The 22,864-nt window shown below is 74.3% G+C and overlaps 3 protein-coding genes across 4 annotated transcripts; 2 read left to right on the forward strand and 1 right to left on the reverse strand.

The window, feature by feature from the left end:
• The first annotated feature begins 41 nt into the window (after positions 1 to 41).
• On the forward strand, positions 42 to 7,448 carry LOC129202799 (sphingomyelin phosphodiesterase 5-like). Of its 2 annotated transcripts, none has more exons than XM_054816344.1 (8): positions 42 to 937; positions 4,155 to 5,146; positions 5,251 to 5,323; positions 5,414 to 5,554; positions 5,639 to 5,728; positions 6,211 to 6,274; positions 6,872 to 7,025; positions 7,100 to 7,448. In XM_054816344.1, the coding sequence occupies exons 2-8, from the start codon at positions 4,256 to 4,258 to the stop codon at positions 7,193 to 7,195; spliced, it is 1,509 nt and encodes a 502-aa protein (XP_054672319.1). In that variant the 5' UTR covers positions 42 to 937; positions 4,155 to 4,255; the 3' UTR covers positions 7,196 to 7,448. The 2 variants fall into 2 exon arrangements, with proteins under 2 accessions (XP_054672319.1, XP_054672318.1); XM_054816343.1 differs by lacking the exon at positions 42 to 937 and adding an exon at positions 1,481 to 2,080.
• A 1,596-nt stretch (positions 7,449 to 9,044) lies between these two features.
• On the reverse strand, positions 9,045 to 20,336 carry OPLAH (5-oxoprolinase, ATP-hydrolysing). Its single transcript, XM_054818552.1, has 27 exons — positions 20,328 to 20,336; positions 19,765 to 20,286; positions 18,876 to 19,067; positions 18,258 to 18,372; positions 18,051 to 18,174; positions 17,760 to 17,955; positions 17,285 to 17,450; positions 17,080 to 17,218; positions 16,901 to 16,968; positions 16,567 to 16,832; positions 16,360 to 16,472; positions 15,581 to 15,751; positions 15,353 to 15,490; positions 14,677 to 14,815; positions 14,479 to 14,591; positions 13,475 to 13,626; positions 13,184 to 13,344; positions 13,003 to 13,104; positions 12,733 to 12,907; positions 11,857 to 12,041; positions 11,660 to 11,791; positions 11,435 to 11,569; positions 10,741 to 10,890; positions 10,007 to 10,164; positions 9,772 to 9,932; positions 9,596 to 9,693; positions 9,045 to 9,513 (listed from the first exon to the last, which is right to left on the reverse strand). The coding sequence occupies exons 1-27, from the start codon at positions 20,334 to 20,336 to the stop codon at positions 9,361 to 9,363; spliced, it is 4,233 nt and encodes a 1,410-aa protein (XP_054674527.1). The 3' UTR covers positions 9,045 to 9,360.
• EXOSC4 (exosome component 4) lies at positions 20,303 to 22,112 on the forward strand. Its single transcript, XM_054816345.1, has 3 exons — positions 20,303 to 20,595; positions 21,396 to 21,602; positions 21,689 to 22,112. The coding sequence occupies exons 1-3, from the start codon at positions 20,335 to 20,337 to the stop codon at positions 22,046 to 22,048; spliced, it is 828 nt and encodes a 275-aa protein (XP_054672320.1). The 5' UTR covers positions 20,303 to 20,334; the 3' UTR covers positions 22,049 to 22,112.
• The last annotated feature ends 752 nt before the right edge of the window (positions 22,113 to 22,864 follow it).

The raw sequence follows: 22,864 nt of genomic DNA on the forward strand, positions 1-22,864 counted from the left end.
CGGCCCCCGCGCCGCCCGTGCCGCCGCCCGCCGGAGCCCAACACTGTGCAATAAACCTGCTCTGGCACCCTCACCCTCATCTGCCGTGGTAACTCCGGTGGGCACCGCAGGCACCATGAGTGCCACCGTCACCGCTGCTGCTCCTGCTCAGGGACACCCCCGTGACGGGCAGCAGTGCCGGGGTGCAGGCAGCAGTGCCGGGGTGCAGGCAGCCATACTGGGGTGCAGGCAGCAGTGCCAGGGTGCAGGCAGCAGTGCCGGGGTGCAGGTGGCAGTGCCAGGGTGCAGGCAGCAGTGCCAGGGTGCAGGCAGCCATACCGGGGTGCAGGTGGCAGTGCCGGGGTGCAGGTGGCAGTGCCGGGGTGCAGGCAGCGGTGCCGGGGTGAAGGAGTTCATATCGCAGTCGAGGATCTTTTGCTTTCAGCTGCAGTCACGGGAAGTTGGTCAGATGCGGAAGTGAGGGCTGAGAATCGGCATCCTGGATGCCCGTGGTGCCGCGGTGGGGGAAGCCGCGGAGGGGATCTGGCCTCGGCCCCTTCTGCCCCTGCCCAGGATGTGCCACCAGCGCCCCCCCACACCCCACGGCATGGCCGGGCCAGGCCCTTAGCGGGGGTCTCACCATGGCCGGCTGGGACCCTCGTGCCGGGGTGTGCCAGGGTGCCGGAGTGCCAGTGGAGGGGCTGTACTGGGGGATTCGGGGACTGGGGAGCCCGCAGAGGCAGAGGGGCCCGGGCCGGAGTGTGGGGGTGCAGGGGAGACACCCCTCCTTGCCTGCGGCCTGGGGGCCACTTGCTGCCAGCGGCAAGGGGAAGTGGCAGCAGAAAGGGGAAGCTCAGGGCCAACCACCACAGAGGGAAACCACCTGCCGTGCTGGGCTGTGCCGTGCTGTGCCAGCAGAACCGGTGTTCCTCAGGTGGGGGCACGCCCCAGCACCCAGGTAGGTGTGGGGGGGGACAGTGTGGAGCCCCGTGCCAGGGGTCTGTGCAAGGGGGGGGGTCAGTCCCACCGGTTCAGGCCAGCCGGGGCGCAGCCGTCGTGCCGGAGGTGCCGCAGCCGCTTCTGCCCACCACGTATGACCCCGTGCAGCCGGCATTGCCACCGGCGCAGAGCTGGGGCTGGGAAGTTTGCCTTCCCCAGGGCGGGAGACACCGGGTGCACCGGGACTGGGGCCGGGGGAAGGAGAGCGGGGGGAGCACCCTGCTGCCCGCCCCCCCCAGCACCGGCACAGCCGGAAGGCAACGGCGATGGCTGGGAGGGCGGCGTGGGCGAAGGCTCCCCGAGCAGAGGGGTGGGTGCTGCTGGGGAGGGGGGGGGGCTGTGGGGCTTGGGGGCCCCCAGGCACCCCCATCACCGCCAGAGTCTGCCCCCCATCCAGTGCCGCGGCAGGGGTCGGGCAGCACCATGGCGGGTTCAGGCAGGGCAGCGAGGCGCCGGCAGAGGCGGCTGTGACCCCTCCTCACTTGACCTTCCCCTCCTCATCCTTGTCGACCGCAGCTTCCTCCCGGTTTGGCAAGCGCCGGGCATGCCCGCGAGCTGTGCCGGCAGGATGCGGCAGACAAGGGGTTACAGCCCTGGGAGAACCAGTCGTGGGTGTTCACCGGCCGGGCAAGGTGCAGCGCCAGCAGCTCGGCGGCCGCCAGCTCCCCTGCCCGCCACGCTGCCCGACCCCTGCCCGCACCCTGCCCGGCCCGCGGCACCCCAGCACGCGGCTGGCGGCACGGCCAGCGGCCTGGCACGGAGGTGGGAGCTGGGGGCTACCGGGGCCAGCAGAGGCAGGTGGTGTTTGCCACGCACCCGTGGCAGGAATGTGGCCGGCCGGCCCGGGGCGGGTGGCAGCCAGGCACGGCCAGGGCCGGCGCTAATTAGACCCTGGTCTGGCCCGGCGGCGAGTGGATGTTTGTGACCTGTTGAGCTCCTGGTGCCGGCAGCGGTGTGCCGAGCCAGCGGTGTGCTGAGCCTGTGGTGGCCCCGAGCGGAAGGTGGCGGTGAGCCGACGGCGGTGGCGGCAGTGCTGGCCCCTCCAGAGTGGCTGAGGCGTTGGTGCCACTGGCGATGGCCCCCAGTGCCGCGGGGCGCGGAGGTGAGCGGGGGGTGCCCAGGGACGCAGGACGTGGCGCGGCCCCGGGGAGCGGCACGGTCAGGGACCCGGCACGGGCAGGGAGCCAGCACCGGCAGCCTGGGGACTGCCCGTCCCTCGGGGAAGGGAGCGGCACCGGCAGCACCAGAGCACAGTTCCGCTCGCCCCCCGGCCACCGAAGGCAGCACCCAGCGGCAGGGAGGGCTCGGCCATCGCACCCTCCGGAGCCGGCCACTGGGCAAACACGGCCCCCAAGGGCCCCGTGTGCCGGGGCAAAGGTGCCAGCGCCGCGGGACAATGCCCGTTGCTGCTGCCAGCGCTGTGGGGCAATGCTGCTGCCGGCTGCCAGCACCGCGGGCACGATGCTGCTGCCCGCTGCCGGCTGCCCCTGGTACCAGGGCAGAACCCGCCGGCCCCGCCAGCGCCGGGGGTCGATGCGTGCGGCAGCTGCCTGCACCGAACCCCTCTGGGTGAGGGCCGGGGCGTGTGGTGACCCCGGCGTGGCCGCGGTGCTGCTCCCAGCCAGGCCCAACACACTCACGTTCCCGTGACGGCAAATTACCTTCCCGTGGGAGTCAGGGATGCCCGGGCGGCCGGGAAGTGCCGGGACCTGGGCTGAGTCACCCGCTGCCGCGCGTGCCGCCGGGCCGCCCACGGCGCCGTGGGGCAGAGGGATGTGCCAGGCTCTCCCCACGGAGCAGAGCCGGGCGCTGAGCCGGGGCCGACGCAGTGGGCACCCTGCCCCACAGCCGTGCCCCGGAGCGGGGGGACCCCCAGGGATCCTGCCCGGGGGACCCCCGTGGCAGGAGGGGGCATGGAGCCGAGGTCCCGCTGCCAGACCGGGGATGCCGCCCGCCCGCGTGGCCACAAACGGCTCCCGGTGCCGCAGCTGGCGCCTCAGGATGGGACGGAGCCGGAGCAGCCACAGCTGAGAGCTCTGGGCCGGTGGGGGAGTGTGGGGCAGCCCCACGGCCGGGGGGAGCCCAGAGCCCCCAGCCAGGGGCACCCCGAGGCTCCACCGCACCAGCATCCCCAGTGACCCCAGTGACCCCAGTGACCCCGGTACCCCCAGTGACCCCAGTGATCCCTGCATCCCCAGTGACCCCAGTGACCCCAGTGACCCCAGTGACCCCAGTGACCCCTGCATCCCCAGAGACCCCAGTACACCCAGTGACCCCTGTGTCCTCAGTGACCCCATTGACCCCAGTATCTCCAGTGCCCCCAGTAATCCCAGTGACCCCAGCATCCCCGGTGTCCCCAGTGCCCAGCACCATCCCACGCTGGGAGCGGGCGCGGGAGGGCAGGACGGCCGGGCTGCCTGGCGGCGTGGGGCTGCAGAGTCAGGCAGGAGTCAGGCAGGAGTCAGGCAGGAGTCACCGGGCCCCGGGTGAAGGGGCAGGAGGAGGTGGGCGGCGTGGCGTGGGGCGTTGGGCCGAGGAGCTGGTTCCGGGCCGGTGGCGCGGCCGCGGGGTACAGAGGCGCCGGGGAACCCGTCAGGCCAGGCCGGCCGGTCCTGGCCTTGCCGGGACTCACCTCGCCGTGGCTCAGTCGCGTGCCGTGCCGGCAGCCGGCAGGGCTCCCGGGGGCGGCGGCGCGGGGGACGGCGGCCCCTGGTCCCCTGAGCCCGGCGGGCGGGTGAGTGGGCGGCCGCGGGGTGGTCCCGGGGACGGGCGGCCACAGGGCACGGGGGGGGACAGGAGCCAGCGCAGGGGGTGGGGGCGGCTGGTGCCGGGGCCACCGGGCAGGACCGAAGGGGCCGGCAGCGCCGGGGGAGATGCCACCCGGCTCCAGGGTGTCCCCCCCCCAGCTGAAGCTGCCTGAGGTGGCTTTGGGTGTCCCGGGTACCCCCTGGGGACATGGAGGGGGCCAGCAGCCCCTTCAACGGTGCCACCCCCCCGCACCCTGCAGGTGCTTTCGCTGCGCCGCCGGCAGAGCCCAGGGACGCGTGGGACGGTCCCGGCCGCGGGAAGTTCCCACGGTGGCAGCTCGGCCGTGGCAGCCGGGATGGGGGGGGGGGGGGTCCTGCTCCTGGCCGTGCCATCCCCACCGCCCCTGACCCAGGGTCTCTCTCTCGCAGGTCGTGCCGGCAACGCCGGAGCTCCTGAGCAGGAGCAGGGGGACGCCGCGCTCCCCCTCCGCCCCCTGCCCGGCACCCCGGCTCCCCGGCACCCCCCCGCCATGCTGCTGCGGGAGTCCCCCTTCCCCAGCCGGGCGCTGGCGGCCCTGGACGGGCTGGCCTCGGGGCTGCTCACCCCCAGCTTCTGGGCCGTCAACCACCTCCTCGACCTGCGCCAGACCACGGCGGAGCAGGGGCAGCAGCGGCGCAGACGGTGCGGGAGGTGCCGCGGTTACGCCAAGCAGGCGCTGGCCGGGCTGGCGTACGCCGTGGTGCTGCTGCTGTCGCTGCCCCTGGCCGTGCCGGGGCTGCTGCTGTGGCTGCCGGTGCAGGCTATGCGGAGGCCCTTTGCCTACCAGTACACGGCGGGCACGGCACCGGCAGAGCCGTGGGACCTGCGGCAGCGCCGGACCTTCACCTTCCTCAGCGCCAACGTCTGCCTGCTGCCCAGCGGCCTGGCCAAGTTCAGCAACCTGGGCCAGACGCCGCAACGCGCCGCCTACATCGCCCGCCACCTCGCCCCGGCGCCGCCAGACCCCCCTGGCGCCGATGCCAGCCTGGTTGAGCTGTGGCACGACGACGCCAACTACGGCGGGACCCTCCGCGCCCCGGAGCGGCCCCCCGGCAGCGCGCCGGCGGAGGTGCCGGGAGAGACGGCCGATCCCGTGCCGGCGGTGCTGTCCGAGCATTTCCCGGCGGACGCCGACTTCGTCTGCCTGCAGGAGGTCTTCGACGCGGGCGCCGCGGCCTGCCTGCGCCGGTGGCTGGGCGGCACCTACCCGCACGTGCTCTCCGAGGTGGGTGCCCGCGGGCTGCGGGGCGGCCGGCTGAAGGTGCTCGGCAGCGGGCTCCTCCTGGCCAGCCGCTACCCGGTGCTGGCGGCGCAGTACCACGCCTTCCCCAACGGCGCCCGCGAGGACGCCCTGGCCGCCAAGGGGCTGCTCATGGCCCAGGTGAGCGGGACCCCCGACCCGTGCGGGCAGCGGGCAGCGGGCAGCGGGCAGGGCGCTGCCTGCTCCTGCCGGATTTGCCGGCTGAGGGTGCCGCGTATCCCCAGGTGCTGCTGGGCTCGGCGCGGGGGCAGAGGGTCGTGGGCTACATCGGCTGCACCCACCTGCAGGCGCCCGCAGGTGAGGGGGGGGGGGGGGCCGCACTCCCACCCGGGGGGTCCCTGTGGCGCCGGGGCGGGCGGTGACGCCGCGTCCCCCCGCCGCCCGCAGCCGACGCCGCCATCCGGGACGCGCAGCTGACGCTGGGGCTGCGCTGGCTGCAGCTTTTCCGCGAGGCGCAGGAGCAGCGCGGGGACGTGGTGGCCTTCGACGTCTTCTGCGGGGACCTCAACTTCGACAACTGCTCCACAGGTCGGGGGGATGCGGGGGGGCGGGGGGCGCGGGCGGGCAGGGGGGCCGGGGGGTGACGGCGGAGACGTGTCCCCCTCCCCGCAGGTGACCAGCTCAACCAGAGGCACCAGCTCTTCGAGGTGTACAGCGACCCGTGCCGCCGGGGGCCCGGCCAGGACGCGCCATGGGCCATAGGTGGGACCTGCCGCCCCCCCGATCCCCCCCCCGAGCACCCCGGTCCCCGACAGGGCAGCGCCAGCCCCGAGGGAGGGGGACGCGGCGGGGGGGATGCGGTGGGGGGGACGTGGTGGGGGGGACGCGGCAGGGGGCACGTGGTGGGGGGGACGTGGGGGGGGGACGTGGGGGGGGATGTGGGGGGGGGATGCGGCGGGGGGACGTGGTGGGGGGGACGTGGTGGGGGGGACATGGCAGGGGGGACGTGGCGGGGGGGACGTGGTGGGGGGACACGGCGGGGGGACGTGGTGGGGGGGACGTGGCGGGGGGGACGTGGTGGGGGGGATGCGGCAGGGGGGACGTGGTGGGGGGGACGCGGCGGGGGGGACGCGGCGGGGGGGACGTGGCGGGGGGGACGCAGCAGGGGGGACGTGGGGGGGGGGACGTGGGGGGGGACACACGGCGGGGGTCCCACTCACGGCCATCCCCGTCCCCGCCCGCAGGCACCCTGCTCAACTACCTGAAGATCTACGAGGAGCCCGTGTCCACCCCGGAGAAGCTGAAGAGGTGACGGGGTCGGGGACACGGGGGGGACAGGGGGACAGGCCAGGGGGGAGGGATGCTCCAGCCAAACCGGCCTGTCCCGGGGAGGGGGGACGCCGACGGCAGGGGGGTCCCTCCATCCCCGTGCCACCGCATCCTTGTGCCACCACAGCCCTGTGTCACTGCGTCCCTGTGCCCCCGTGCTGCCATGTCCCCATGTCACCGTGTCCCCGTGCCACCACACCCCTATGCCACAATGTCCTCATGCCACCACAGCCTCGTGCCACTGCGTCCCCACATCACCGCGTCCCTGTGCCACCGTGTCCCCGTGCCACCGCATCCATATGCCACCATGTTCCATTCCATGGCGTCCCCAGGTCACCGCGTCCCTGTGCCACCATGTCCCCATGCCACCACCTCCCCGTGCCACCACCTCCCTGTGTCCCCATGCCACCATGTCCCTGTGCCACCGCGTCCCCGTGCCACCGCATCCATATGCCACCATGTTCCATTCCATGGCGTCCCCATGTCACCGCGTCCCTGTGCCACCACCTCCCCGTGCCACCCTGTCCCTGTGTCCCCGTCCCTGTGTCCCCGTGCCACCGCGTCCCCGCTCCGCAGGACCCTCTCGCAGCAGGCGGGGCGGCAGCAGTACCTGGCGGGCCCGATCCTCTCCAGCGGGCAGCCCGACCCGGCGGCCCCCGGTCCCTGGCAGGGCCGGCGCGTGGATTACATCCTGTACCGCCAGCACCACGGGGACCTGCCGCTGCGGACGGTGAGCGCCGGCGTGGCAGGGCAGGGGGGTGCCCGTGTCGCCCGCGCCCCCCTGACGGCCCCTCTCCCCCGCAGGAGGTGGCGGGGGTCTCCTTCGTCACCCAGCTGGCCGCCCGCTCCGACCACCTGCCCCTGGCCCTGCGGCTCGACGTGGCCCCCGCGTCCCCCTGAGCCGAGCCGCCGGCACCAGGGCAGCGCCCCGGCACTGGAACCGCACCGGCACACCTCGGGGCGTCGGGACCCGCCGGTGCGCGAGGAGGGTGCTGGCAGCCCGCGGTCCGGCAGCGTTCCGGCAGAGCTGCCGCCAGCCGCGGTTTTTACCAACCGGAGCGAAATAAAGGCGTCGAGCGCAGCGGGTGGTGCTGTGCCGGCCCCACGGCGCGTGGGGGGCTGCCCCCCATTGCCAGGGCAGGGACACCCAGCACCCACCGACTGGTGACACCCGGCACTGCCCCCCCCCCCCCATCCCTGCGCCCTCCCGGGTCTGGGCAGGGACAGGACCCCGATCCTGTCCTACAGCCCCACCGCAGCGATGGGCCCCCAGCCCCATCCTGCACCCCCACCCCATCCCGCAGCCCCCCCAGCCATTTGGGGCACTGGGTGCTGCATGGGGTGCTGTGTGTGGCACGGGGTGCTGCACTGGGTGCTGTGTGTGGCATGGGGTGCTGGGTGCTGCACTGGGTGCTGTGTGTGGCACGGGGTGCTGCACTGGGTCCTGTGTGCAGCATGGGTTGCTGCATGGGTGCTGGGTGATGCATGGGGTGCTGGGTGCTGCATGGGTGCTGGGTGCTGCATGGGGTGCTGTGTGTGGCATGGGGTGCTGTGTGTGGCACGGGGTGCTGCACAGGACATTGGGTGCTGTATTGGGTGCTGCACGGGGTGCTGTGTGTGGCACGGGGTGCTGCACAGGACATTGGGTGCTGCACTGGGTGCTGTGTGTGGCACTGGGTGCTGTGTGTGGCACAGGGTGCTGCACAGGACATTGGGTGCTGCACTGGGTGCTGTGTGTGGCACGGGGTGCTGCATGGGGTGCTGGGTGCTGCATGGGGTGCTGGGTGCTGCACTGGGTGCTGTGTGTGGCATGGGGTGCTGTGTGTGGCACTGGGTGCTGCATGGGGTGCTGGGTGCTGCACTGGGTGCTGTGCGTGGCACGGGGTGCTGTGTGTGGCACTGGGTGCTGCATGGGGTGCTGGGTGCTGCACTGGGTGCTGTGTGTGGCACTGGGCGCTGCACTGGGTGCTGGGTGCTGCACTGGGTGCTGCGTGTGGCACTGGGTGCTGTGTGTGGCACAGGGTGCTGCACGAGGCATTGGGTGCTGCACTGGGTGCTGTGTGTGGCACAGGGTGCTGTGTGTGGCACGGGGTGCTGCATGGGGTGCTGGGTGCTGCACTGGGTGCTGTGTGTGGCACTGGGTGCTGCACTGGGTGCTGCATGGGGTGCTGGGTGCTGCACTGGGTGCTGGGTGCTGCACTGGGTGCTGCATGGGGTGCTGGGTGCTGCCCAGCACACTGGGTGCTGCCAGGGACATTGGGTGCTGCAGCGGGGGGGGGGGGGGGGGAGCGCACCAGGACCCCCAGTGCCCAGGGTGGCCCCGGGCTCCGCAGCCCCCCGGGGAGCCGGTCCCAGCCCCACACCAGCCCCCCCAAACCAAGAGGGGTCTGGAGAGATGGGGGGGGGGGAAACGACGATGACACCATGGGGACCCCAGGAGCTGCGTGATGGGGACCACCCCACGGGGCCCATTCCCCGAGGACCCCTGGGCTCTGCCGCGTGGGGACCCCCGGGGGGGGGGGGGGGGGGGCCCTACCCTTCAGGGACCCCCAGCACGCCCCCGCCGCGCACACGGCCATGCGGGAAGGGGCCGAAGGCTCGTTTATTGGGAGGCACCGAGCTGAAGAAGAGGGGGGGGGACAAGACACCCCCCCCCCCCAAACCGGGGCTCGGCTCCTCCATCCGGGGGGCGCGGGGCGGGGGGGACCCCCGCCCCGCGCCCCCCGGATGGAGGAGCCGAGCCCCAAAAGCAGATCTGGGGTGGGTGAGGCAAAAGCAGTGCCGTGGGGAGGAGAGCCCTGCCCCACAGCGGGGTGACCCTCCGGTCCCCTCTGAATTGGGGGGGGACGAGGGACACGGGGCGGGGGGGGCTACAGGAGCCCGAGGTGTGGAGCTGGGGTGTGCATAGCTGGGGTTGGGGGGCTGCCCCACGGAGTGTGCGTACTGGGAGTTGGGGGGCTGCCCTATAGACTGTGCGTATCTAGGAATGGGGGGGGGGGGCTCCCCCCACGGACTGTGCGTACCTAGCGGGGGGCGGGGGGCTGCCCCACGGGGGACAGGGACCCTCAGACGGTCTCCTGCGCCCGCCGGTACTCGAAGACGCTCCCGCGCTCGGCGAAGCTCCGGGGCGCCGGCGGCTCCGCGGTATCCTCGGGGTCCCCCCCGTCATCGGGGGAGCCGAAGCCGCCGCCGCCAGGGGTCTGCAGGCGGAAGACATCCTGCGGCGGGGAGAAGATGGGGCGTCGGGGTGCTGGGGTGTCAGGGTGGGCGTGAGGGGGGGGGGTCCCATGCGGCGCTCACCCCCGGCTCCACCGGCACCGACGTCTTGGCGCCCAGGTTGATGGTTCGGCCGTCGCGGCGCAGCAGCAGGTTGAGCCCCGGGGCGCCAGGGCCGCCCCCTGCCCGGGAGAGGGGGGTCAGGGGGGCAACGGGGGGGGGGGGGGGGTTGTGGGAGGTTCTGGGGGGTCCCCGCTCACCTCGCAGGCCGTAGGGGCGGACGGCGCGGCGCTCGCTCAGCACCGACAGCACCACGTCCTCGCGGAAGAGCAGCTCCCGGATCACCCCGTCACCCCCCCGGCAGCGCCCCGCGCCCCCCGAGCCCCGCCGCAGCTCGAAGCGCTGCAGGACCACGGGGTACCTGGGGCGGGGGGTGACGGGGTCAGTCCCGGGGGGGCCCCAGCAGCCCCCCGCGCCCCCCGCCCCGGCACCCACCGCTGCTCCAGGATCTCGGGGTCGGTGATGCGGGTGTTGGTCATGTGGGTGTGGACCCCGCTGCGGCCGTGCCAGCGCGGGCCGGCCCCCGCGCCCCCCGCCACCGTTTCGTAGTAGCCCACCCGCTCGTTCCCGAAGGTGACGTTGTTCATGCAGCCCTGAGGGCACAGGGGAGGGCAGGGGGTGGCGGCTGGGGGGGCCCCAAAACCCCCAGCCATGGAGTCCAACCCCTGGGACCCCCCCGCACCCCAACCTCCAACAGCCCCCACCCCCTGGAACCCCTGACCCTTGGGACCCCCAGCACCCTGGGACCCCTGACCCCCCAGAACCCCAATCCCCTGGGATCCCTGAACCCCAGGCCCCCCGATCCCCTGGAACCCCCAGCACCCCTGACCCCCGGGACCCCCAATCCCCCAGGACCCCCAGCACCTGGGATCCCCAGGACATCCGGCACCTCAGGACCCCTGACCCCTGGGACCTCCGACCCCCAGCACCCCAGGGCCCCCAACCCTTGGCCCCCAGGACCCCTGACCCCTGGCACCCCAGGACCCCCAACCACCAAGACCCCAGACCCCTGGGACCCCAGACCCCCCCGGGACCCCTGGCACCCCAGGACCCCTGGGACCCCTGACTCCTGGCACCCTGGGACCCCAGACCCCCAAGACCCCCAGGATCCCAGACCCGCCCCCCAGGACCCCCGGCACCCCAGGACCCCCCGTCACCCTGGTCCCTACCTGGGAGGCGGCGCAGACGCCGAAGGCCCTGAAGATGACGTCCACCACGCGCTGGGAGGTCAGCACGTTGCCCCCCACCACGGCGGCCTCGGGCGAGGGGTCCAGGATGGAGCCCTTGGGGATGAGCACCCGCACGGGGGCCAGGCAGCCCTGGGGGGGCAGGCGGCCCGTCGGCCCCCGCACGGATCCTGCAGCCCCCCGAGCCCCCCGCCTTCCTGCCCTGGGGGGGGAGCAGGGGCCCAGGAGCCCCCCACCCCAGGGGAGCAGGGTGCCAGACCCCCCTGCCCCAGGGGATTGGGGTCCCAGGACCCCCCCCACCCCAAAGGATCAGGGTCCCAGACCCCTCTGCCCCAGGGGATCGGGGTCCCGGGACCCCCCCCACCCCAGGGGATTGGGGCCGGCACTGGGCTGGCAGCTCCCCCCGACAGCGCCCGCCTGGGGCTCCTCTGCCCCGCTCAGGGGGGCACAGGGGGGTCCCGCAGCCCAGGGGTCCCCCAGCTGGGGGGTCCTGCAGCCTGGGGGGGTCCTGCAGCCTGGCAGTGCCTCAACTGGGGGGTCCCCCAGCCCGGGGGTCCCTCAGCCCAGGAATCCCTCAGCCCGGGGGTCCCACAGCCTGAGGGTCCCGCAGCCCGGGGGTCCCCCATCCCAGGGGGTCCCCCATCCCAGGGGGGTCCCCCAGGGGTTCCACGCCCACCTGGTTGAGGGGGATGTCCTGGCCCACCATGCAGCGCAGGCAGTAGATGAGGGCGGAGAGGGTGATGGCGCGGGGGGCGTTGCAGTTCCCGTACACCTCCGGCCCCGAGCCCGAGAAGTCAAAGACGGCGCTGCCCTGCGGGGACAGGGGCACGAGGGCTGGGCCTGGGGGGACCCCTGGGCTGGGGGCTCCCCCCACCCCAACGTCACCCCGGGCCCCGCTCACCTCCCGGGGATCCACCTGCACCCGCAGCCGGATGGGCGAGCCGTCGTCCATGCGGTCCTCGGCCTCCACCGCGGTGCCCCAGCGCGCGGCGAAACCCTTCAGCATCTCCCGCACGGCCACCTCGGCGTTGGCCTGGGGACGGCGGGCGTCACGGCGGGCCGGGGGGGCCGGGGGGGCCGGGGGGCGGCGGGTCCCACCTGGATGTGGGCCATGTACGCCTGGACGACCGGGAGGCCGTGGAGCCGGATGAGCTCGGTGACCAGCTGGATGCCCTTCTGGTTGGCGGCCACCTGGGCCCGCAGGTCCGACAGGTTGTCCTGCAGGTTCCGGCTCCCGCTGCAGCCGGGGACGCGGCTCGGCGCCATCAGGGCGGCCGTCACCGCTGCGGGGGACCGGTGAGCGGCGGCGGGGAGGAGGGCTCTGTCCCCACCGCGTCAAACACATCCCCACCGCGTCAAACACATCCCCACCGCGTCCAACACATCCCCACCACGTCCAACGCATCCCCACCGCGTCCAACGCATCCCCACCGCGTCCAACGCATCCCCACCGCGTCATGGCCATCCCCACCGCGTCATGGCCATCCCCACCGCATCATGGCCATCCCCACCATATCATGGCCATCCCCACCATATCATGGCCATCCCCACCATGTCCAATGCATCCCCACCGCGTCATGGCCATCCCCACTGTGTCCAACACATCCCCACCATGTCCAACGCATCCCCACCGTGTCATGGCCATCCCCACCACATCCAACACATCCCCACCGCGTCCAACGCATCCGCACTGCATCCAACACATCCGCACCGCATCATGGCCATCCCCACCATGTCATGGCCATCCCCACCGTGTCCAACACATCCCCACCACGTCCCCACTGTCCCCACCATCCCCACCGCAACCCAGCCATCCCCACCACATCCCTGCCAATCTCCACCGCATCCCCACCGTCCCCATCGTCCCCACCATCCCCATCAGCCCCACTGCGTCCCCGCCAACCCCTGTCCACACCGCATCCCCACCGTCCCTAACACATCCCCGCCGTCCCCGCCGTCGCGGCGCAGACCCACCCTCCTCCTGGAAGACGCCGTCCTTCACCAGCTTGAAGGAGACGAAGACGGCGCCCTCCTCCCGCAGCGCCTTGGAGTGGGGGGGCATGGAGCCGGGGGTGATGCCCCCGATGTCCGCGTGGTGCCCGCGGCTGGCCACGAAGAAGACGGGCTTGGGCATGCCCGGCCAGAAGACCTGGGGAGAGCCCAGCACTCAGCCAGTGTTCTGGGGGGGGGTCCTGCAGCCCCAGCTGCCCCGGGGGAGGTCCCTGGCCCCCCAGCCCAACTCACGGGGGTGATGACGGTGAGGTCGGGCAGGTGGCTGCCCCCCGCGCAGGGGTGGTTGCTCAGGATGACGTCCCCCTCCCGCAGGTCATCGCCGAGGTTGCAGATCTGCAGCGACGCCGGGAAGGGCTGAGCGGGTCCCCGGGGGGGTCCCGGGGGGGTCCCAGGGAAGGGGGAACCCTCCTACCTGGAACTGGACGGTCTCCTGCATGGCGCCCAGGTGGACGGGGATGTGGGGGGCGTTGGACACCAGCCCCCCGTCCGGCCCGAAGAGCGCGCAGGAGAAGTCCAGCCGCTCCTTGATGTTGGTGGAGATGGCCGTCCGCTGCAGGATGCGGCCCATCTGCTCTGCGGGGGGGACACGGCGGACCCTCAGGAGGGGGCCCCGGCCCCGCGCCAACCCCCACCCCCCACCCCGCACAGCCCCCCTCCTCCCGGCTCCCCACCAGCCCCGGCACGGCCGGCAGTGCCCCCCCACCTGCGATGCTCATGAAGCGGTGGGAGAAGATGGAGAGCTGGACGGCGTCGAGGTGGGGGCCGACGGGGCGCGGGGGCCCCGAGCCAACGGCGATGCAGACGTCGCCGAAGCGGGTGAGGCTGGCGGTGCAGCCCGGCTCCACCACGATGGTGCTGCGGGACGCAGGCGGCGGCACCGGGAGCTGGAGGGGCGTGGGGCTGCCCGGGGCCCCGCCGGCACCCTGGGGTCCTTCTGGCTCCCTGGGGTCCCCCCTGTCTTTCTGGGGTCCCCCCCAGCTCCCCGGGGCTCCATGGACTCCCTGGGGTTCTGCTGATCACCAGGGTCCCACGGGCTTCCCCGGGTCCCCAGCAGCATCTTGGGGTCCCACTGTCATCCTGGGGTCCCCCCCAGCTCCCCAGGGTCCTGTTGGCATCGTGGGGTCCCCCCCAGCTCCCTGGGGTCCCCCCAGCTCCCCGGGGTCCCGTTGGCATCGTGGGGTCCCCCCCAGCTCCCTGGGGTCCCCCCCAGCTCCCCAGAGTCCCCCCAGCTCCCCGGGGTGCCGTTGGCACGTGGGGTCCCCCCCAGCTCCCCACAGTCCCCCCCAGCTCCCTGGGGTCCCGTTGGTACGTGGGGTCCCCCCCAGCTCCCCAGAATCCCCCCAGCTCCCTGGGGTCCCCCCCAGCTCCCCAGAGTCCCCCCAGCTCCCCGGGGTCCCCCCCAGCTCCCCAGAATCCCCCCAGCTCCCCAGGGTGCCGTTGGCACGTGGGGTCCCCCCCAGCTCCCCACAGTCCCCCCCAGCTCCCCAGGGTCCCGTTGGCATCGTGGGGTCCCCCCCAGCTCCCCAGAGTCCCCCCAGCTCCCCACAGTCCCCCCCAGCTCCCCGGGGTCCCGTTGGTACGTGGGGTCCCCCCCAGCTCCCCAGAATCCCCCCAGCTCCCCGGGGTCCCGTTGGCACGTGGGGTCCCCCCCCGCTCCCCAGAATCCCCCCAGCTCCCCGGGGTCCCCCCAGCTCCCCGGGGTCCCACCTGTTCTTGTCGATGATGATGGCGGGGCCGGGCACGGCGTGGTCGCAGGCCAGCTCCTCCAGCAGGAACACCGGCGTCTCCAGGTACCCCTCCTCGAAGTAGCACCGCGTCACCTGCGGCACCCAGCCCCACGCCGGGTCACCCCCTGACCCCCGGGACCCCCCCCCTCTCCGGGACCCCCGGACCCCCCGCCCTCACCGTCTCCACGCGGGCCGGTTTCCCGCTGGGGGCCAGGGGGGTCTCGCAGCTGATGCCGCTGCTGCCGGTGCCGCGCACCCGCACGTCGTCCACCACCACAGGGCGGTCGGGGATGGTGAAGCCGAACTCCGTCAGGTACCTGCGGCGTGGGAGCGGGCGACAGCTGCGGCGAGGGGGCACCGGGAGACACCCGGCCACCCCCGGCACGGTGCGGCGGTGCCGGGACAGGGATCGTGGTGCCGGGACGGGGATCATGGTGCTGGGATGGGGATCGTGGTGCCGGGACAGGGATCGTGGTGCCGGGACAGGGATTGCGGTGCCGGGATGGGGGGACCGTGGTGCCGGGATGGGGATCGTGGTGCCGGGATGGGGATCGTGGTGCCGGGACGGGGATTGCGGTGCCGGGACGGGGGGACCGTGGTGCTGGGATGGGGATCATGGTGCTGGGATGGGGGATTGCGGTGCCGGGATGGGGGATTGCGGTGCCGGGATGGGGACCGTGGTGCCAGGATGGGGATCGTGGTGCTGGGACGGGGATTGCGGTGCCGGGATGGGGATCGTGGTGCCGGGATGGGGATCGTGGCGCCGGGACGGGGATCGTGGCGCTGGGACGGGGATCGTGGTGCCGGGACGGGGATTGTGGTGCTGGAATGGGGATCGCGATGCCGGGACGGACCGGCTGGTGAAAGCGGCGTGGAAGTCTCCGGCGCGGCAGGATTGGGGGGTGGGCGGGTGGCCCTTGGCCGAGCACATCAGGGCGCAGTCGGTGCCCTGGTAGCGCAGGTGCAGGAAAGCCTCCGTGCGGATCTGCTCCCTGCGGGCGGCCCCGTCAGCGGCGTCGGCGTCACCGTGTGCGCGTGTCGTCCCCCCCCCGCCCCGGCCCTGGCCCCCCCCGGCGGCTCACCCGGTGAAGCCCTGCGCCTGCAGCGCGTCCCGGCACTCCCGCTCCAGTGCGGCGATGCGCTGGTCCAGCCGGGGGAAGGCGTCGGGCTCGTAGCGGAGGGCGCAGGGGGTCTGCGCCTCGTGTACCACGTCCGCCAGCGCCAGCCCGTAGGCCGACAGGATCCCGCTGTACCTGCGCGACGACCGCCCGCCCCGCTGCCGCAACCCCCCGACCCCGCGGGCACCCCCGGGCCCAGCACACCCCCCCTGGGAACAGGGGCACCCCCAAACCCAGCACCCCAGGGCACCCCCAGACCCAGTGCGTCCACCTGGGGGGCTGGGGTACCCCCAAACCCAATGAAACCATCTGGGGGGGGCAGGGCAACCCTAACCCCACACATCCACTTGGGGGGGCTGGGACACCCCTAAACCCAGTGTATCCACCTGGGGACCAGGGCACCCCCAAACCCAGCGCCAAGGGGCACCCCCAAACCCAGGGCATCTCCCTGGGGACCGGGGCACCCCCAAACCCATCAGCTCGGGGAGCTGGGACACCCCCAAACCCAACACACCCACCTGAGGACCGGGGCACCCCCAAACCCAGCCTCGCAGGGGGGACGGACAGGACCGGAGCCCCCCCCAAGCCCACGCCATCTACCCAGGGGCTGGGAACATCCCGACACCGCTGGGGGGGACCCCGGGCACCCCCCAGGTGCCCCCACCCCACCCCGGTGGGACCAGCCCCCCAGCCCCCATCTGGCGGCAGCGGGGGGTCCCCACGGAGCCCCCCCATGCACCTACTTGTGGATGAAGACCCTGCTCATGCCCAGGGCGCGGGCGATGGCGCAGGCGTGCTGCCCCCCCGCGCCCCCGAAGCAGGCCAGCGCGTGGCGGGCGGCGTCGTGGCCCCGCGCCTGCCGGGGGGGGGGACGCACGGTGTGTGTGGGGGGGGGACGGCGGCGGCGCCTGCCCGCGGCCACCCCGCCCTGTCCCGGGGCCACCCCAAACCTGCGTCAGGGCGCGGATGGGCCGGCACATGGCCTCGTTGGCCACCCGCACGAAGCCCATGGCCACCTCCTCCACCGAGAGCGGCTGGCGGGCGGCGCCGGTGCCGGCCTGGAAGGCGTCGATGCGGGCGGCCAGGTCCCGGAACGCCCGCGCCGCCGTCTCCCGGCACAGCGGCTGGTCCTCGCCCGGCCCGAAGATGCGGGGGAAGTACTCGGGGAGCAGGCGGCCCAGGCAGAGGTTGGCGTCGGTGACGGTCAGTGGACCCCCTGCGCCGGGACGGGGACGGTGAGCGCGGCGCCGTGGCGCGGCACCCGCCGGCACTGCGGCCACTCACCCTTGCGGTAGCAGGCTGGGCCGGGGTGAGCGCCCGCCGACTCGGGGCCGACCACGAAGAGCCCGGACCTGGAGGGGAGATGCCGGTGGGAGCAGGAGGGTCCCAGCCGTGCCCGCCACGCCGCGGCCGAGCCGCACCCAGAGCCCCCCGGAGCCCCCAGCCGAGTCACCCCCACCCACCTGAAGAAGAGCCGGGAGCCGCCGCCGGCCGCCACGGTGTTGATGTCGAGCTGCGGCGCCTGGATGCTGACGCCGGCGGTGCTGGCCTCGAAGACGTGCTCGTACTCGCCGGCGTAGCGGCTGACGTCCGTCGAGGTGCCTGGGGAGGGCGGCTCAGCCCCGGCCGGACCCCCGGCCCGGCCCCCCCCGCCCCGGCCCCGCTCACCTCCCATGTCGAAGCCGATGACAGGCTGCCCGTCCTCGCGGCGATACGTGGTGACGGCGTAGCCCACCACACCGCCGGCCGGGCCCGAGAGGATGGCGCGGGCCCCGCTGAAGTGCTGCATGGGGGTCAGCCCCCCGTCCGAGCGCATGAACAGCACCGGCACCTCCTGCGGGTGGGGGGCCGCTGCGACAGGCGCCCAACCGGGGATCCCGGTGGGACGGGTGCCCATGGTGGGGGGGGCCCGGCGGGACGGGCGCTGCTGGGGGGGTCTGGGTGGGACGGGTGCCCACGGGGGGGGTCCCGGTGGGATGGGTGCCGGTGAGTGGGTCCTGGCGGGATGGGCGCTGCTGGGGGGTCCCGGTGAGATGGGTGCCCACGGAGGGGGGGGTCCCGGCGGGATGGGCGCTCATGGGTGCGGGGGGTCCCAGTGGGACGGGTGGCCATGGGTGCGGGGGGTCCCGGCAGCCCCACTCACCCGCAGCTGGTGGGCGAAGCCGGCGCGGAAGCTCTCCAGGTAGCGGTGGATGCAGGGGGTGAGGTAGGCGTCGGCGCAGGCCGTGTAGCCGCGCGGCACCGCCCGCACCATGGCCGCCACCGCGGAGGAGAGGGAGACGTGCCGGAAGCCCAGCTCCCGCGCCAGCGCCCCGACCTGCTCCTCGTGGCCGGGCCAGCTGCCGGGGACAGCGGGGCCGGCGTCGGGGCGGGGGTCCAGCGGCCGTGCCCCCCCTCCCCCCGGCCCCGTTCCCCCAGCCCCCCCGGGACTCACGCGTAGGAGTGGAGCAGCAGCACGGCCAGGCTGCGGATGCCGCGGGCCAGCACCCCCTCCAGCTCCCGCCGCAGCGCCGACAGCTCCAGCGGCCGCTGCACCAGCAGGGACGCCCCCGTGGAGCCTGGGGACAGCCGGGGGGTCACCGGGGAGGTGGGGGTGGGGGGGGTGTGTGTGCCCCCACCACCCTACGGCGGCGGTCCCCACCTTCGAGCAGCGGGAGGGTCTCCTTGCCCGGGAGGCGGCAGCCGGGCTGGTGCGGGATCAGCCGCTCGTCCACCTCGATCACCTCCTCGTACAGCACCTCGGGCACCGCCACCTCCTGCGCGGGGGGGGGACAGGGACGCGCTGGCCTCGCCGCACTGCCGGAGCTGCCACTGGCTCCCGGCCGGCCGGGGCGGCACGCGGGCGCTGGCACGGGGCCGGGGCTGGCAAGGGGCCGTGGCGGGGGCCCAGCGGCGCTCACGGGATGTGGCACCGGGATCCGGGGACTTCCTGCCGCCGCCAAGGACGTTCGCGCCGGGCAGAGGACGCGCCGGGCCCCACTGAGCCGGGACGGCGCGGGTTGCACGGGGACACGTCGCCCCGAGCCCGGACGGCGTGGGGTCATGCGGGGACACGTCACCCCGAGCCGGGATAGTGCCGGTCACGGGGACGCGCCGGCCCGGTTCCAGGCGGTGTGGGTCACGGGGGGTGGGCTGCCCCGCGCCCAGAGAGCGCGGGACACGGGGACGCGCCACCCCGAGCCCGGACGGTGTGGGTCGGGGGGCCGTGCCGGCGCGGGTGCCGCGGGGGTGCCGCCACGCCGGCGGTGCCGGGCCTCACCAGGTCAAAGATGCGTGGACGGGCCTGGCTGCCGATGTGGAGGAGGTCGCGGAAGCCGCGGGTGACCAGCAGGGCCAGGCGCTCGCCCCGGCGCTCCAGCAGCGCGTTGGTGGCCACCGTGGTGCCCATGCGGATCCACTCGATGCCGGAGGCGTCCAGGGGCCGATCCCGCGGCACCGCCACCCCGCGCTCCTGCCGGCACCACGGGCCTCAGCCCCACCACGGCCCCGCCGCGGCCCCTTGGCCCCGCCATGGACGCTCAGCCCCCCAGCCCCACGGCCCCCCCTCGGCCCCCCAGCCCATCCTCCCCCCCCCCCCAGGGCAGACGGGGGGTCCGGACCGGACCGGGCTGCCCCAGCCCCCCCCAGCCCTGGGAGGGGACACCGGGGGGGGGGGGGGGGCTGGGGCACAGGGATCTTGGGGGGGTCCAGAGGGGATCCGGGGGGGGGGTCCGAGGGGGTCTCAGGGTCCTGGGGGTGCCATGGGGAGGGTGCTGGGGGGTCGCAGGAGGAGACCCCGGGGGGAGGTCTTGGGGGAAGGGCTCTGGGGAGGTCCTGGGGGGGGCGGGAGGGTGCTGGGGGTCCCGGTGGGTCCCGAGGAGGGTCCTGGGGAGGGTCCCGGGGAGGGTCCCGGGTGAAAGTCCCTGGGAGAGTCTGGGGGGGGCAGAGGGTCCCGGGGGGTGTTGGGGGGGTCTGGGGAGGGTCCTGGAGGGGGCACCCAAGGGAGGGTCCCGGCAGGGTCACGGGGGGGCCCGGGAGGGTTCCAGCAGGGTCCGGAGGGGGGGGGGTCCCGGGGTGTCCCGGAGGGGTCCCGGGGGGGTCCCGGGGAAGGGTCCCGGCAGGGTCCGGAGGGGGTCCCGGGGGGTCCCAGGGTGTCCCGGCGGCCGCACCTCCTGCAGGACGCGGCGGATGCCCTCGGTGGGGGCGTCTCGGTAGCCCGGGTCCTCGGAGAGCAGCTTGAGGACGCGGACGCGGCCGCCGGGGCAGCGGGCGAAGACGTCGGTGAAGGTGCCGCCGCGGTCGATGGCGAACTGGAACCCGCCGGGGCCCGACGCCGCCGCCGCCATGGCGGGACGGGACCGGGACCGGGACCGGGCGGCTCGGGACGGGATCGGACGGCTCGGGACGACTCGGTACGGTACCGTACGGCTCGGTACGGCTCGGTACAGCCCGATGCGGTACCGTACGGCTCGGTACGGCTCGGTACAGCCCGGTACGGTACCGTACAGCCCGGTGCGGCTCGGCACAGCCCGGTGCGGTGCGGTACGGTACGGTACAGCCCGGTACCCGCCGCTCCCGCCGCCGCCGCTCCCGCCCGGGCAGCGCCGAGCACCGGCCCGCGGGGGCGTGGCCTGGGAGGGGGCGTCGTGGGGGCGTGGCCTGGGAGGGGGCGTCGTCTCCGTGGGCGTGGCCTCCAGCAGGGGGCGTGGCCTCCGGCAGACCGACGGCCCGCGCGGGGCATGCCGGGAGTTGTAGTTCTTTCCCTCCCCCCCCCCCCCCGCGCGGTGCATGCCGGGAGCCGCAGTCCGCCGCGGGGCAGGCCGGGAAACATGGCGGCGCCCGAGCTGCTGTCGGACGAGGGGTACCGGGCGGACGGGCGCCGGCCCGCCGAGCTCCGCAAGGTCCGTGCCCGCATGGGCGTCTTCGCGCAGGCCGACGGCTCGGCCTACATTGAGCAGGGCAACACCAAGGCGCTGGCCGTGGTCTACGGCCCCCACGAGGTGAGCGGCACCGGACACTGGGCCTGGCCCCTCCGCTCCCCCCGGGCCCCTCCGCTCCCCCCGGGTCCCTCTGTTTCCCCCCCGTTCTCCCCCCGGGCCCTTCCGTTCCCCCTCGATCCCTCCGCTCTCGCCCTGCCCCGGCTCCCTCCGTTCCCCCCCCCCCACACCCCCGAGCCCCTCCATTCCCCGCCCGGTCCCGGTCCCACCGGGGTGGCAGCAGCTGTCCAGGCCCCCCCGGCCATCGGTGTGCCGGGGATCCGAGCCCCCCCAGCCCGGGTCTGTACCCCCCCCCCCGGTGTACCGGGGATCCGAGCCCCCCCAGCCCGGGTCTGTACCCCCCCCCGGTGTGCCGGGGATCCGAGCCCCCCCAGCCCGGGTCTGTACCCCCCCCCGGTGTACCGGGGATCCGAGCCCCCCCAGCCCGGGTCTGTACCCCCCCCCGGTGTACCGGGGATCCGAGCCCCCCCAGCCCGGGTCTGTACCCCCCCCCGGTGTGCCGGGGATCCGAGCCCCCCCAGCCCGGGTCTGTACCCCCCCCCGGTGTACCGGGGATCCGAGCCCCCCCAGCCCGGGTCTGTACCCCCCCCCGGTGTGCCGGGGATCCGAGCCCCCCCCAGCCCGGGTCTGTACCCCCCCCCCGGTGTACCGGGGATCCGAGCCCCCCCCAGCCCGGGTCTGTACCCCCCCCCGGTGTGCCGGGGATCCGAGCCCCCCCAGCCCGGGTCTGTACCCCCCCCGGTGTGCCGGGGATCCGAGCCCCCCCCCAGCCCGGGTCCCCCCGTCGGCTCCCGTCCCGGCAGATGCGCGGCTCCCGCAGCAAGGCGCTGCCCGACCGGGCGCTGGTGAACTGCCAGTACAGCATGGCCACCTTCAGCACCGGCGAGCGCCGGCGGCGGCCCCACGGCGACCGGCAAGCGGGCGAGCTGGCCCTGCACCTCAAGCAGACCTTCGAGGCCGCCATCCTCACCCGCCTCTACCCCCGCTCCCAGATCGACATCTACGTCCAGGTGACGGGGACGCGGGGGGACGGGACCCTCGGGGTGGGGGGGGGGGGTTCCCGGGGGTGGTCTGACCGAACCCGCCGCTCCCCCAGATCCTGCAAGCCGACGGCGGCAACTACTGCGCCTGCGTGAACGCGGCCACGCTGGCGGTGATGGACGCCGGCATCCCCATGCGGGACTACGTCTGCGCCTGCTCGGCCGGCCTGGCCGAGGACACCCCCCTGGCCGACCTCAGCTCCCCCGAGGAGGCGGCGGGGGGGCCGCGGCTGGTGCTGGCGCTGCTGCCGGCGTCGGGACAGATCGCCCTGCTGCAGCTCAGCGCCCGCCTGCACCAGGAGCGGCTGGAGGCGGCGTTGGAGGCGGCCGGGCAGGCGTGCCGCGCTCTCCACGCCGTGCTGGACCGCGTGGTGCGGGACCGGCTGCGGGAGGTCACCGCGCTGCTGGGCGACTGAGCGGCACCGGCGCGAGACCCCCGTCAATAAAGGTGTGCCCCGTGAAGTGTGCCGTGCCGCGTGCCCTGCCGTGCCGCGTGCCCCACCGTGCCCCATGCCGTGTGCCCCGTGCCGCGCCACCTTCCCTCGGAGCGCGGTGGGTCCCATCCCCCTCACCCCGTGGTGCCGCCGGGGCCAGACCCCCAGCGCTGTGGTGCCCCATGGTGTGGTGTGGCACGGGAGGTGTTAGGGGGCCGCAGCACAGCCCCCTCCTTGCACACTCCTTGCACACGCAGCTCCGCTTCCCTTGTACACAGCTTCGCTTCCCTTGCATCCTCGTGTGGCCCTCTTGTACGCCCCCCCATCACACACCCAAACCTACTCCCACTGCAGAGCCCCTTTGCACACCCACTCCCATTGCAGGGCCCCTTGCACACTCACCCTGCCTTGCACACCCATACTGCCCCCCCATCACACAGACCCTTGCACGTGCACCCTCCATGCACATGCACCCCCAGCCTGACAGAATGGCCCCGGCACTGCCACACCCTGCCTTGCACCCCCACACACGCCCTCAGCCCCACAGCATGGCCCCTTGCACACCTGCACCCCCCTTACACACACACCCCTTGCACACCCACGCCCCCTCTTGCATGCACACCACATTGCACACCCACATCCCCCTTGCACGCCACACACCCTTCTTGCATACCCACATCGCCTTGCACACCCACGCCCCCTCTTGCATGCACACCACATTGCACACCCACATCCACCTTGCACACCACACACCCACCTTGTACACACCCTTCTTGCACACCACACACCCACCTTGTA

This window comes from Grus americana, chromosome 2, assembly GCF_028858705.1.
Source record: "Grus americana isolate bGruAme1 chromosome 2, bGruAme1.mat, whole genome shotgun sequence".
Classification (NCBI taxonomy): Eukaryota; Metazoa; Chordata; class Aves; order Gruiformes; family Gruidae; genus Grus; species Grus americana.